The 14,542-nt window shown below is 39.4% G+C and overlaps 1 protein-coding gene and 2 pseudogenes across 1 annotated transcript; all 3 read right to left on the reverse strand.

Moving 5' to 3' along the window:
- Positions 1–989, reverse strand: LOC125221801 (annotated as a pseudogene).
- A 1,772-nt stretch (positions 990–2,761) lies between these two features.
- Positions 2,762–3,810, reverse strand: LOC125221802 (annotated as a pseudogene).
- Positions 3,811–4,719: 909 nt separating this feature from the next.
- LOC125220547 (cytosolic sulfotransferase 17-like) lies at positions 4,720–5,640 on the reverse strand. Its single transcript, XM_048122708.1, has one exon. It carries the CDS (start codon positions 5,638–5,640, stop codon positions 4,720–4,722), a length of 921 nt encoding a protein of 306 aa, XP_047978665.1.
- Positions 5,641–14,542: the final 8,902 nt, after the last annotated feature.

A 14,542-nucleotide genomic window follows, 5' to 3' on the forward strand; every position in this document is an offset into this window, starting at 1 on the left:
TAACAATGACATGACCCAAAGGCCAAGGGTAAAGTACAATGCAACATACTCCATAATTTGAAATCAACAAAAGCAAGACAGACCTAAATCCCATACATAAACCCTAAGGAATGAAATCTCTCTCGTGTAAGCGTGCCAATACGTTCAATAGACTCATCACAAAGATATAGTTTTTATAATCTCCGATTTTCCCTTTTCGAAAAAAAGCATTATACGGCAATGGAATCCACGACGGTGTTTCCTTGGACTTATTGACATCATGGTTACTCAGTTGCTCAATACTACAATTCTTTACAATCTCTTCCACTTCATCTTCATCCTCAAACGAACATCCTAGGAAATCACCCAATTTTTTGACATAGCCACGTGGATCTTCCATCATCTCCTCAAAAGTCACAAACATAACGTTCTTTGGCCTTTTGAGATCTGCTCTCTGTACCCAATCACATGATCATAGTAAGGCGCATATAGGCCAACTCCGCGACAAAATGCGTCTGTTGCCTCATCGAGAGACCATGACTGATCTGGCTTGTACTTATTCACAAAATGCCACATGGAAATAAGGGTGTCCTTAGGGTTTCGTGTCAAGTAAACAACCTTACATTCCGAAGAATCTAGGTTTATAGCTAGGAGCTGAGGGGACTGCTAGAATTGGTGGCTCATCAGACTCCGCGAACACTTGCACCTCCAAGAAGGGGACAAGGTCGTGCGGGTGTTGGATGGCCAAGTTATGTTTGGAGGATCGATTGACGATGGAGTAGAGGAGAGATTTGAGCCATGTGGTGCCTGTTTTCGGAAAAGTAGCTAAAATCACATCGGTAGGGGGTGGTTTGAAATTATTGATGACTCTCAGAATTGGCTTGATGGATTCAGGCATAAACCAAAAGCCTCCAAGTTGGACGGCATGCACATCTCTCTGCCAGTTTTCTTTTGGGAGAGAGGATAAATCAATATCAATGTGAGGATCCATTGTAGTGAAAAATGCTACAAATTTGGAAGGAGAGATAGGATGAGGATATATGTATTGGTGGATGGAATGGAAATAACTCTAAATAGAAAAGTTCGTCCACATAAAAAAAATAGTGTTTCTACAATTTTGTATGGGAAAATTAAATTTCATGCCTAGAGATTGGAACTCTTTTACTACAATGCTACTTCCTTATAATGTACTCCCTCCGTCCCAATAATTCGGGACACTTTGACCTGGCACGAATTTTAAGAAATATAATTGGAAGTGAGTTGAAAAAATTGGTGGGATGTGGGTCCTACTTTCAAAGTATTAGTTTTATAATAAAATGTGAGTAGGAATGAGTTAGTGGAATATGGGGTCCACTACCAAAAATGGTAAAAGTGAAGTGGGACAAATTATGTGGGACGACCCGAAATGGAATATTGAGTCGAATTATCTGGAATATTGAGTCGAATTATTTTATTATGATTTTAATAACTAGTGTAGCATTAACATCTATATATAATATATTCATGAATTCGGATAACTAGATCCAAAATATTGTGGTGTACATTCCAATGGTATTATTAGATATGAATGAGAACAAGGCCAAAATCATTTACGGAGGCGTGTCACTTAAATTGAGATTTTAATTGTAGCCTTGCCATTTGGTTTAACGATAGGTACAATGACTAGATTTCAGACACATAGTTTAATCCAATTATCTAGATTTCAGACATTATATACATTATCTTGAGGAAATTATCTAAATTTCAGACATTATATACATTATCTTTAAACCAATTATCTAGATTTCTGACATTATCTAGAGATCAGACACCATGTACATATTTTTATATGAGTAACATATAGGGAGAGGGGATTATCCAGATCCCCCTAACTTTGAAATATAAAAACTACCATTAGTTAGTAACCCTATGAATTATCAAATTATTAAATGAGCAAAAACTTTGACCTCCAAAAAAAAAATCGAATTACCAATGGCGGCCCTACTATCTTCACGGGCCTGTGGCGGTGCTTGCTCTCATGGGCAATCTTAGATCCGATTCTATAACAGAGCAAATTAAAAAGTTATTTACTGAAGAAATTAAAGTAAAAAGATAAATTTAAATAGATGTACTAAAATGAAAAATATGACTCTTTTTCATGAAAGGAAAAAGTATTAATGCTTAAAATTAATTCATCTTTGATTGATTATTAGTAAATAAAATAGTGGCCCACAGCCGCAGCCAAGTTTTTGCTTATAAATTATAATTAATCTTCCTGTAAAAATCATTTCTTCAAATTGATATATAACTAGGGTTTTGATCTATGAAAACCAGATTTAAATACAGAAACGCAGAACCATATCATACGTAGGGCATTTTTAGGTCATAGTTAGTTTATTTTTAGGTCATGCTAACAAAGCATGACCTAAAATGATCTTAATATGACATAAACTCAAATATTATAATATGACCTAAAACTACTTAATTATGACCTTCCGTATTTTGGATTAATTATTGACCATTAGATCATCTAATCCTAGGCCCAAGATTTGGGCTGCATTTCTGGATTTAAACACATACTTGTTTTGATCATCTCCCTAGTATACTATTTACAAGTATTTGAAAAATAAGAAAGTGTTAAACTAAGAATTTTCGGTTTTTTTTTTGGGGGGGGGGCTTTCTTTCACCATTATAGTAGTTAAAAATTTGTTTTCACACATGATTAATGTTTATAACTTATTTTGAAGAAAACATTTAAAACTTACACATACATATATAAATAAGAAAACACTGCAAAACAGGATTATATACAAACATACTATTTTACCAAAGAAATAATACAAAATGGAGTTAAATTCCATACATAAATCCTAAGGAATGAAATCTCTCTTTAGTGAGTGCGTCAATACGATGAATAGACTCATCACTAAGATAATTTTTATGATCTCCAATTTTTCCTTTCCTAAGAAAAGAATTATATGGTAAAGGAAACCATGTTGGAGATTCCTCAGACTTATTAACATCACGGCTGCTTAGCACCTCGATGCTACAATTCTTCACAATCTCATCCACTTCACCTTCTTCTTCAAATGGACACCCTAAGAACTCACCCAACTTTTTGACATAGCCATGAGGATCTCCCAACATCTCCTCGAAAGTCACAAACATCACGTTCTTCGATCTCTTCAGACTCAACTCTCTATACCCAAGCACGTGATCGTAGTATGGCCCACATGGAAACACACCACTGCAAAACTTGTCGGTGGCCTCATCTAGTGACCATGATTGATCTGGCTTGCCCATGTTCCATCTATTCATGCCACGTGGAAATAAGTGTGTCCTTGGGGTTCCGCGTTAAGTAAACAACCTTACATTGACACGTGTCTAGGGTCTTGGACAGGAGCTGATAAGGGATGTGTGTGCCGAATATTCGGCGAGCATCTGACGAGCCGACTGGTGTCGTCGGCTCGTCAGATTGCGCATAGATCTGCACTTCCAAGAACGGCACGAGTTCATGGGGGTGCTCGACGGCCAATCTGTGTTTAGATGAGCGGTTGACGATTGAGAAGATGAGAGATTTGAGCCAAGTTGTGCCTGATTTAGGAAAAGTGACCAAGATCACATCACTAGGAAGAGGGTTAAAATGATTGATTACTCTTTGTATTGGCTTGATGAATTGGGGCATGTACCAAAAGCCTCCAAGTTGGACGACACAATCATCTCCCCACCACTTCTCTTTTGGGAGAGATGATAGATCAATGTCGGGATTAGGCTTCTCCATTGAAGGTGCAAAGCAATAATTTTGAGAGAGAGGGAGCGAGGATAAGGATTAGCAAACACAGCCATTTTGTAATGTACATATATTGAGTGTAGGTATTGGCATTCTACAGCTGTTACGTTTCTACTATAATTAGACAAACCATCACCCAATATAGTAAAAATATTTGTCACATTACATTAAGTAATGTGAAAAATCACCGTGGTTATGCTTCAAATCCACCCATATTCTTTTGTCCTTTTTTCGAAAAATCACCTTTTATCGTGAAAATTTAAGTGATTGATTATTCATCTAGGATTGAGTTATGAGATTAAATCTCATGAACTAAACACACTACAAATTTAATCCCGGATACAATCTTGCAAACCGAACACCGTACAACTCAACACTCTTGGGATTCTGCTTGCGGCGAGGGCACTCTTCTTGTGGATTATGTTTTCATATTAAAAAAATGTGATATTTTAGACTCAAGATAAGACTATATTTGGAAATCTAATATATATACAAAAGTCAAATGTAATATTTCATATTCATAAATCCTAGTACAATATCTTGATGATTATCAGATGGATGGTGCCTGAATAAAAATTGTGTTATTAAATTATTTTATCAGTTTAGTGAGTTATACAAAATTTATACGCATATTAAATAAATAAATATTCGACGCATGCCCGATCTATTGATATTTTTTCTCGTATCATTTATATTGGTTTAAATATTTTATATTGCAAGTACAGTAAGTAGTCTTATAGCAAGAAATTTTCTTTACTCACATTACTCGAGATGGAATGTTATGTGGCCATGGTGTTGTGAGCCCCACTCCCTAAAACTCGAAATTTGGACTTCCATATATAGGAAACTTATGAATATGATTAATCTCGCCAAACATGTAATGTGATATGAAATATACAATAGTAGTGAAAGCAAATTACACACTCAGTAAGTATGGACTTACACAGAAAAATAGCAAAAGCAAGAGGGAGCTAAATCCCATACATGAAGCCTAAGGAATGAAATCTTTCTTTTGTAAGTGTGTCGATGCGTTGAATAGACTCATTACTAAGATAGTTTTTGTAATCTCCGATTTTTCCTTTTCTAAAGAATGAATTATACGGTAATGGAAACCATGTTGGAGATTCTTCAGACTTATTAACATCATGGCTACTCAGCACCTCGATGCTGCAATTCTTCACAATCTCCTCCACTTCATCTTCTTCTTCTTTACCGAATGGACATCCTAAGAACTCACCCAATTTTTTAACATAGCCACGAGGATCTTCTAGCATATCCTCGAATGTCACGAACAACACGTTCTCCGGCCTTTTCAAACTCAACTCTCTATACCCAAGCACATGATCATAGTAAGGCCCATATAGGCTAATCCCACGACAAAACTTGTTAGTTGCCTCATCGAGAGACCATGACTGATCTGGCTTCTCCATGTTCCACTTATTCACAAAATGCCACAAAGAGACGAGGGTGTCCTTTGGATTCCTTGTCAAGTAAACAACCTTACATTGACTAGAATCTAGGGTTTTGGTAAGGAGTTGGTATGGAATGTGTGTGGCGAATAATCGAGGCCCATCTGATGGGGCCGCTAGAATTAGCGGCTCATCGGCCTCTGCAAAGACTTGTACCTCCAAGAAGGGAACAAATTCATGAGGGTGTTTGACAGCCAACTTATGTTTGGAGGATCGATTGAGGATGGAGTAAAGGACAGATTTGAGCCATGTGGTACCGGTTTTAGGAGAAGTAACCAAAATCACATCACTAGGAAGTGGATTGTAATGATTGATCACTCTTTTGATTGGCTTTACACGTTGAGGTCTAAACCAAAATCCTCCAAGTTGGACGAGATATTCATCCCCCCACCATTTTTCTCTTGGAAGAGATGATAAATCCATGTTTGGATTAAACTTCTCCATGAAGGGTGAAGAAAAGTTTAGAAAGAGAAGATTAGAGAAGGTGGATGATGAATATGAGAATATTAAACGAAGCCATTGTGTGCACTAATTATATGGATGACACTCAACATATGTTTCATATGTAAAACTAACCTATTAGATAACTCTTTGTCCATAAGTTTGCACATAATCGCATCCCAACCACTATAAACGTGCATCACAACTTTATTCATTCTATCATCGTATCCCAACCACATCACGACTTCTTGATAACTTCTTGATCTCACCATATTTATACATTTAGAGAAGGTTATTCTATTGAATTATTTAATTTTGCCATTTTTTTATCATCATTATTTTATTTCAGTGTTACTACTAATCAAGTCATCTGACTACGGATTAAGCTGTTGAACAACAAGCATGCACCATGCACATTCCTTCATAAAATTGAACTTCAAATACTTTTATTATATCTCAAATTAACGACCTAGGAAGAAATCTACGTACGTTAGTATGACCATGTAAACATGAAATGGGTTTGCTGTGATTTTCTTCTTTCTCACTTAATTAGATTATGAAGATTAATTAGGAATATATCATAGTCTCAAATATTAATTAGATTATGAAGGTCAGAAGGAGTTAGATGGACTTATATATCATCCCTCAAAAAACAAAGACAAAAAATGGCGAAGTTGATGGAATCATCAATCATATACCAAAAGCTTCCAAGTTGGCAGCCACATTAATCATCTCCTTACTGTCTCCGTCCCATAGTAGATGTCACACTTGGGAATTGACACTAGGAGGTGTAGTTTTGTGTGTTAAGTGGAAAGAGAAAATAATATATTTATATTAATGTGAGAGGAAACTTTTTTAAAAAAAGAAAATGTTACATCTTTTGTAGGACAAACTAAAAAGGAAAGTGTGACATCTATTATAAGACGGATAAGAGTATTTATGAGAGAGAGAGATCATAGCCACTTTTATTAAAGGATGTGTGGACGCTTTTATCAAATAATATCATGTCCCTTATTAAGTTAGAAATTTTTTTATGGCACATGATTTAAGAAAATTAGGTTCAGGGAGTATAAAAAAAGATAAAGTAGAAATAAAAATAAAAGTATGAGAAAGAACAAAGTAATTGACAATTAAAAGTGTTGAGATAGATGTCTCATTAAAGTAACATGAGACATCTTCAAATGAAATACGAATTGCTTAACAAGGGACGAAAGAAGTAATTTTCACTCATTATTTACCCTGCAAAACATGTGAAAAGGGTGGGAAATGGTAAAAAGGACAATATATTTTTTCTACCATTTTCCTTGAGATTAGTTTGGGTAGAGATGGAGTTAAATCCCATACATGAAGCCTAACGGATGAAATCTCTCTTTAGTAAGAGTGTCAATTCGTTTAATGACCTCATTGCTAAGATAGTTTTCATGGTCTCCGGTTATTCCTTTTCTAAAGAACGAATTGTACGGAAATAAATTCTTTATCAGAGATTGCTCGGATTTGTTAACTTCATGACTACTTAGTACCTCGAAGCTACAATTCTTCACGATCTCGTCCACCTCTTCTTCCCCATCAAGAAATCACCCAATTTCTTGACATGGCCATGTGGATCTTCTTTCATCTCCTCATACGTCACGAACATAACATTCTCCAACCTCTTTAGGTACATCGCTCTATACCCAATCACATGATCATAGTAGGGACCGTACGGGGTGACACCATGGCAGAACGCATCAACAGCCTCATCGATGGTCCATGTTTGATGTCCCCTCCTCTTGTTCATGAAGTGCCACAAGGACACTAGAGTGTCCTTGGGGTTTCATGTGACGTACACAATCCTACACTCACACGAATTTAGGGTTTTGGCTAGGAGCTGGTACGAGATGTACGTGCTGAATAACCGGCATGTGTTTGACAAAGAAGTCAAAAATGGCAGCTCATTGGTAAGCATGAGAACCGGACCTTCCAAGAAGGGAACAAGTTCGTGCGGGTGTTTGAAGGCCAACTTATGTTTAGAGGATTGATTGAGGATGGAGTATAGAAGAGATTTGAGCCAGGTGGTGCCTGTTTTGGGAGAACTAGCCAAGATATAAAAAAGGTGATAAACTATTTCAATCCTCTCCCCACCGATGTTTAGGTTGATGTGTTGAGGCACAAACCAAAAGCCTCCAAATTGGACAAGATGATCATCTCCCACCCATTTTTGTTTAGGGAGAGATGCTAAAGCTAAATCGATGTCTAATTCATCATTATCCATCGACTGAATATATGCACTCGAGAATTTTTTGCTAAAGAGAAATGTTAAACAATTGGAGAGAGAGAGAGAGGAAATTTTTTAGCATATGAATTTATAGAAAGCCACTTAAATGGTTGTAAACTGCTCCTATTCAGTACATGGCTATCAAAGTAGGGATGATAGTCATAAATAAGAATAAAAATATACTCCTATTTACTTATTATAACAATACAACGTCGTTTTATATACGGACTATACAATTGCAAAAAAAAAGTACTATTTCATTTTCAATCTTATCGAGTTTACTAGAATTTGACGAAACTCTACGATTAAATTATTATAATCCCATCAAAATATCCTGCTCAGTGACAGTAACTGCAAATCCCACAAAACAGACATTGGTATATCCAAACATGCGATCTTTGACCATTAGACCGACCGAACAATGGGATTAACACTAACTCACAGACATGGCTTGCAAACATTAAACCAAAATGGTTTAGAGCAGTTAAATTTAAAGGAAAAGCAAGAAAAGAGGTATGCAATATATTTTTTGCTGTGTTGAATGATGATGTTATTACTGATGTGAGTCTCTTTAAATAGAGATTTCAGAACGTCTGTACAAGGAATAAAAAGGAAACTATGGAAAGGAAATAAATTAAATTTGAGGCAATCCCTGAGATCACTCTATGATCCCTGATTTTGTTCTATTATTGATACTCCCTTTTCTGGCTTTGCTCCATGATCTTCTACAGCTGTGACTGCCACCTTTTCTGGCTTTTCTCTATGATCTTCTACAGCTGTGACTGCCAAGTTAACACTTCCCCTCAATTCGAGGGAGGACAACGGACAAATCCCAAGTTTGTTTCGGAGCCTCACGAAGAATTGGCTGCTCAATGGCTTCGTCAGGACATCGGCTATTTGATCAGCAGTAGGAACATATCTTAGGTCGATTTCCTGTCCAGCAACCTTGTCCCTTACAAAGTGGAGGTCCAGTTCTATGTGCTTGGCACGCGCATGAAGAACTGGATTGGATGCAAGAGCAATTGTGCTCATGTTGTCTACCCACACCACTGTCTTTTTCTTGGACTTGATTCCGAGTTCGTTTAGTAGGGAGCTCACCCACGAAAGTTCTGCAACAACATGAGCAAGTGATCTATATTCAGCCTCAGTACTCGACCGCGATACCACCTTCTGCTTCTTCGAGCACCATGACACCAGATTTCTACCAAAGAAGACACAGTAACCAGTAGTTGATCGGCGATCATCCACATCCGATGCCCAATCAGAATCCGAAAAACCAGTTAATCCAAAATCACTTGTTCTAACATGAAGACCATAATCCACTGAATTTACCAAGTAGCGTAGAATTCTCCTTACAGCTTTCCAATGTGCATCAAGAGGGCAGGCCATAAACTGACTCACTTTGTTCACGGCGAAGCTAAGTTCTGGCCGAGTGATTGTGGCATACTGAAGAGCCCCTACAACACTTCTATACAATTTTCCATCCACCGTAGGATTTCCATTATCTTTACTCAACTTACAGTCAGACGTCATGGGAGTTGGGAATGGCTTGGCGTCAAGCATTTTAACCTTATTCAATAATTCCTTGATGTATGCACCTTGGCTAAGATGCAATCCTTGAGAGGTCCGAGAGACTTCAATGCCTAGGAAATTGGTGACTTCCCCTAAATCTTTAAGGGAAAAGCTTGAATTGAGTTGCTGAATAACATGACGGATAACAGCAGATGAACTCCCTGTGATCAGCATGTCATCAACATAAAGGAGCAAGTAGGTAATGTCGGATTTGGTGCGCCGATGGAAGAGAGAAGTGTCAGCACGAGATTGAACAAAGCCGAGAAGAAGAAGGGCACTGGTGATGGTGGAGAACCAGGCACGAGAAGCTTGTTTCAGGCCATAAAGGGTCTTATTCAGTTTGCATACGAGGCCAGGAGGGCCTTGTTCAAATCCTGGTGGCTGACGCATGTACAAGTCTTCCTTAAGATCACTATTGAGAAAAGCGTTATTGACATCCAAATGGGTAATGGACCATCCCATGGTGACTGCAATACTCAAAATAAGGCGAATTGTGGTGGGTTTCACAACAGGACTAAAGGTTTCGGTGAAATCAAAGCCGGGCTCTTGGGAGAAACCTTGAGCAACAAGACGAGCTTTGTGTCGAGCTATGTCACCGGTTGCAAGTTTCTTGATTTTGAATATCCAGGTGCAACCAATAAGATTCTTACCCGGTGGGAGGTAAGTAAGTATCCAGGTTTTGTTGCGTAGGAGGGCAAGAAATTCCTCTGTCATGGCCAATTTCCAGACCGGGATAGATAGGGCAATGCTGACAGATTTGGGAATGGTGAGGTGTGGTGCAGTAGCTGAAGAAAGGAATAGTTTGGGTTTGAAAATACCTGCCTTAGAGCGAGTGGTCATGTGATGTGATGATTTTGGAGGAGGATCCGGAGGTAGAGCAGGGCAATTTTCGGTGGAAGGGTAGATAGCACAATTTTCGGAGTCCGTAGATGACGGAGAAGGAGAAGGGACATTATCATGAGAGTTGGCGGGCATTTCAGTTGGGGAGGCAGTGCTTTCTGGAGATTGGGATGTTAAAGAAACAGGAGAAGAGGTCGAAGTTCTAAGAGTGTGATGTGGAGCAGGAGAGTATGTGGGGGAGGCAGATTCTGGGATGATGTGTGTAGTGGAATGTAAGGGAGGAGGGTTGTTAAGAATGTGAATAGGTGGAGAGTGTGATGGTAACGAGATACCTGTGGAAACTGGAGGAGCTGGAGTTGGAGCTGATTGAACAGACTTGAATGGGAAAGAATTCTCATCAAAGATGATATCCCGAGATACGATCACCTTTCCATTAGATAAGAGAGCTTTGTATCCTTTGTGTTTAGGGCTGTAACCAAGGAATGTGGCTGCATCAGACCTGAATTGGAGCTTATTCTTGTTCAGGGGCCGAGTATGTGGATAACATAAGCACCCAAACACCTTTAAATCAGTGTAGATAGGTCGGGACTTAAAGAGCCTCTCATGGGGAGAGCAGGACTGGAGAATAGGAGTGGGCATCCGGTTGATGAGGTGTACACTGGTAGTAAATGCATCATCCCAGAAATATGTAGGGAGGCCGGCTTGGGCTAGAAGAGCGAGCCCCGTCTCAACAACATGACGATGCTTGCGTTCGGCTAGCCCATTTTGTTGCGGAGTGTATGGGCAAGAAATCCGATGATGAATCCCCTCATTTTGAAGAAGAGAGGTAAGAGCCTGATATTCTCCACCCCCGTCTGATTGGAGAGATAAGATCTTGGAGTTGAATTGTGTTTCAACATTGGCCTTGAAATGTTTGAAGGCATCAAGGACTTCACTCTTGGATTTCAGCAAATAAAGCCAAGTGTACCTGCTGTATTGATCGATAAAGTTGACAAAATAAACAAAACCATTCCTAGAAGGGGTTGGAGCAGGCCCCCAAAGATCACTGTGAACTAATTGAAAAGGTTTTGTGTATTGAGTTTGAGAAGAGGCATAAGGTAGGCGATGACTCTTAGCCAAGCAGCAAGAATGACATAATAAAGATGACTTCATTGAATGAAAGGGGATATTACATTCTTTGAGAATCTTCTCTACAATATTGAAAGCACAATGGCCAAATCTTCTATGCCAGAGATCTAAAGACGCAACAGAATTAACGGAAAAAGCTGAAGGCCCTAGTGCTAAGGAACAAACAGCATGAGTTAAGCTTGAACTCTTAGGGGAACTTGAAGGCTTGGGAGACTTTGAGGGAGATTTTTGAAGCAAAAACTTGTAGAGGCCGTTGTCAAGATGACCTTTGAGGAGTATGGCCTTGGAGATTTGATCCTTCACAAAACAATAAGATGGATGAAATTCAAAAAACACATTGTTATCACGAGCAAAATGTGAGACACTTAGCAAATTTTTGGTGACTTTGGGGACATGTAGGAGATTATTGAGCAAGAATGAATTTTGTGGAGAGGAAGAGGGCTTAAGTATTGACTGCCCCACATGAGCAATACCAAGACCGTGACCATCACCAAGTTGTAGAAGGTTACCTCCATGGTATTCAGATGAGGTGTTCAAGGTTGAGAAATCATTAGTAACGTGATTAGTGGCGCCCGAGTCTGGGTACCAGGAGGAGACAACACTCTCACTGAGATATTCAGTTGGAGCATAAACACTTCTAGCTTGAGCAATGTTCGCAGAGGGTTGGTGTGGTTGTTGCAACTGGCGAATGTTTTGCTGTTGTGGGCGGGGCGCTTGAGGAGCAAAATTTTGTTCATACCTGTGCCAGCATTTATCCGCTGAATGGCCCGGTTTCTGGCATAACTGGCAGATGATTTTATTTCCAGTTGTGCGTCCTCGGGAACCTCCACGACCACCGCGACTGCTGCGAAAACCACCCCTCATTCCATCACTTCCATGGGTGTCATATTGTCCATATTTGTAGTGTGGCACATTGTCTCTGCGTTGGCCAGTAGTTTGAGCAAGGTGAGCTACTGCCTGAGAACCATCTGTATTGATTGTTGAAGGTTTTGTCACCTCCAGTCTGGACTCGAAACTCATCAAAAGAGCTCCGACTTCTTGTACAGACCACGTGTCACCTTTCGAGGTTATGGCAACCATCACGGGATCATATTCCATCCCTAATCCTCCTAGGATGTGGAGGATCTGGTCTTCCTCGGAAACTCTACAGCCGGCAGCCCCTAGGAGATCGCAGAGTGACTTTACTTTGGTTAAATAGTCTCTCATTGTGAGGGATTCCTTTTTTACTGTTTGCAGTTGTAACTTGTGTTGCATGATCTTGGCTCTCGACTGGTTCGAGTAGCTCGATTCCAAAGCCTCCCAAATTTCTTGGGCGGAGTTCATTCCTACAACCATAACCATAGTACTCTCGGTGAGAGACGATTGGATCCAGGAGGCCAACAGCTGGTCCTGGCGATCCCATTGAATGAAATCTGGGTTCAAAGTAGGTTGTGTTGTTCCTTCTTTTGGAAGCATACGAGGTGGTATGGGTTGGTCTCCGGTGAGGAAGGCTTCGAGCCCGTATCCCCTAACGGTTGCCATGATTTGTTGTCGCCAAACTAGGTAATTGGTTTCAGAAAGTTTCACAGAGATTGAGTTGTTATGTAGGTATATTGGAATGAGAGAAGGTTGTTGTGTAGAGAGCATATTTGTAACAATTTCCCCAACCACTATTAAAAAATAATGAATTAAAGAAAATGAGTTCAAAATGAAGAATAAATAAATATATTAGTAAATAGCAATGAATACTCACTTTCATGGTATTGCTTTTGCAAAAATGATATTGGTTCTCCTTCTTCTTCCATGAGATCGGCAGAACTAGAACTAGACCTCAACCAATCCTCGGAGCATATCAAAGCTTCTACCATTTCCGGTGCCAAAGAGTTTCTAAATATCGACAGCACACACCCCCCCATGCTGAATGCCGACTCAGAAGCAACACTTGATATAGGAATAGCAAGGATATCTCTAGCCATCTCTGATAGAATAGGATAGGAAATACCGTATGTCTTCCACCACATAAGAATGTCAAAATCATCATCTTTATTTGCCGGGTATTGCCTCTCTGCGAAGTAACGAGAGAGCTCTGAGCTTCCATCTTCATCATCATCATCCTCACTAGCAACACAGAGAATGTTACAAGAACTTTTACCAAGAAATCGCAGATTAGTCGATCTATTCGACATTTGGCTAGCTGAAGCTGTTCGTGGTTGTGTTTGGTCAGCCACTGGAGTGAATTCTTTCTTGTACAACTCAAATAAGTCAAAGACTGACTTTCTCAACTCCTCTGCCAACTCATTTCTCCGTGCGTCACCATACAACGTCTTCAAACAATGACTGCACATGCTTCATCTTTTGTCTAGGATCTAGCATTGCAGCAATGTACAAAATTTTGTTCATGTTTGGATTAAGCTCATCTTCCTCCAACCAATACTTACCAAGCTTTTCCATCATCTTCTTGGCCATGTATCTAACCTCAGCATCTTCATCATCCTCCAACCTTTTTATGATAAGAAATATGTCACACATCTCCATTAAAAATGAATGTGATGTGGCATACGTGGTGCCAGAGACCAGACGAGTCATAACATAAAACGATCGGAGAAAACTACACATCTTCTTCACTTCAATCCAATCTTCTTCTCCAGGTACGCCAACTGTGAGGTCGTTGTGTTTCAGGTTTCTCAAATCCCTACCAAACTGGGAGTGACGTTGTTGTACAGCTTCATAGCCGGCTCATATGGCAATGCCGCCTCGAGCATTAAGTAAGTCGAGTTCCATCTAGTAGGTACATCTTGACACAAGAATTTTTTGGTATCAACCTTACATACCTTGGCAATATCCTTGAAGGCCTTAGACCTTGTGGATGAACCCTTTATCCATTTCACGGCTTCTCTAACTCGTACAACTGCCATGCCTATTTGTTTCATGCCTTCTTCGACAACCAAGTTAAGTATGTGTGCAACACACCTCTGATGAAAATATTGCCCATTGGCAACAAGCATGCCTCTTGCATTGAAGGTGGACTTCATTTCCTTGATTGCTACACCATTGTTTTTAGCATTATCCATGGTGCAACAAAAAAGCCTCTGAATGCCCCAGTTCGTAAGG

Source organism: Salvia hispanica, chromosome 4 (assembly GCF_023119035.1).
Source record: "Salvia hispanica cultivar TCC Black 2014 chromosome 4, UniMelb_Shisp_WGS_1.0, whole genome shotgun sequence".
Lineage (NCBI taxonomy): Eukaryota > Viridiplantae > Streptophyta > Magnoliopsida > Lamiales > Lamiaceae > Salvia > Salvia hispanica.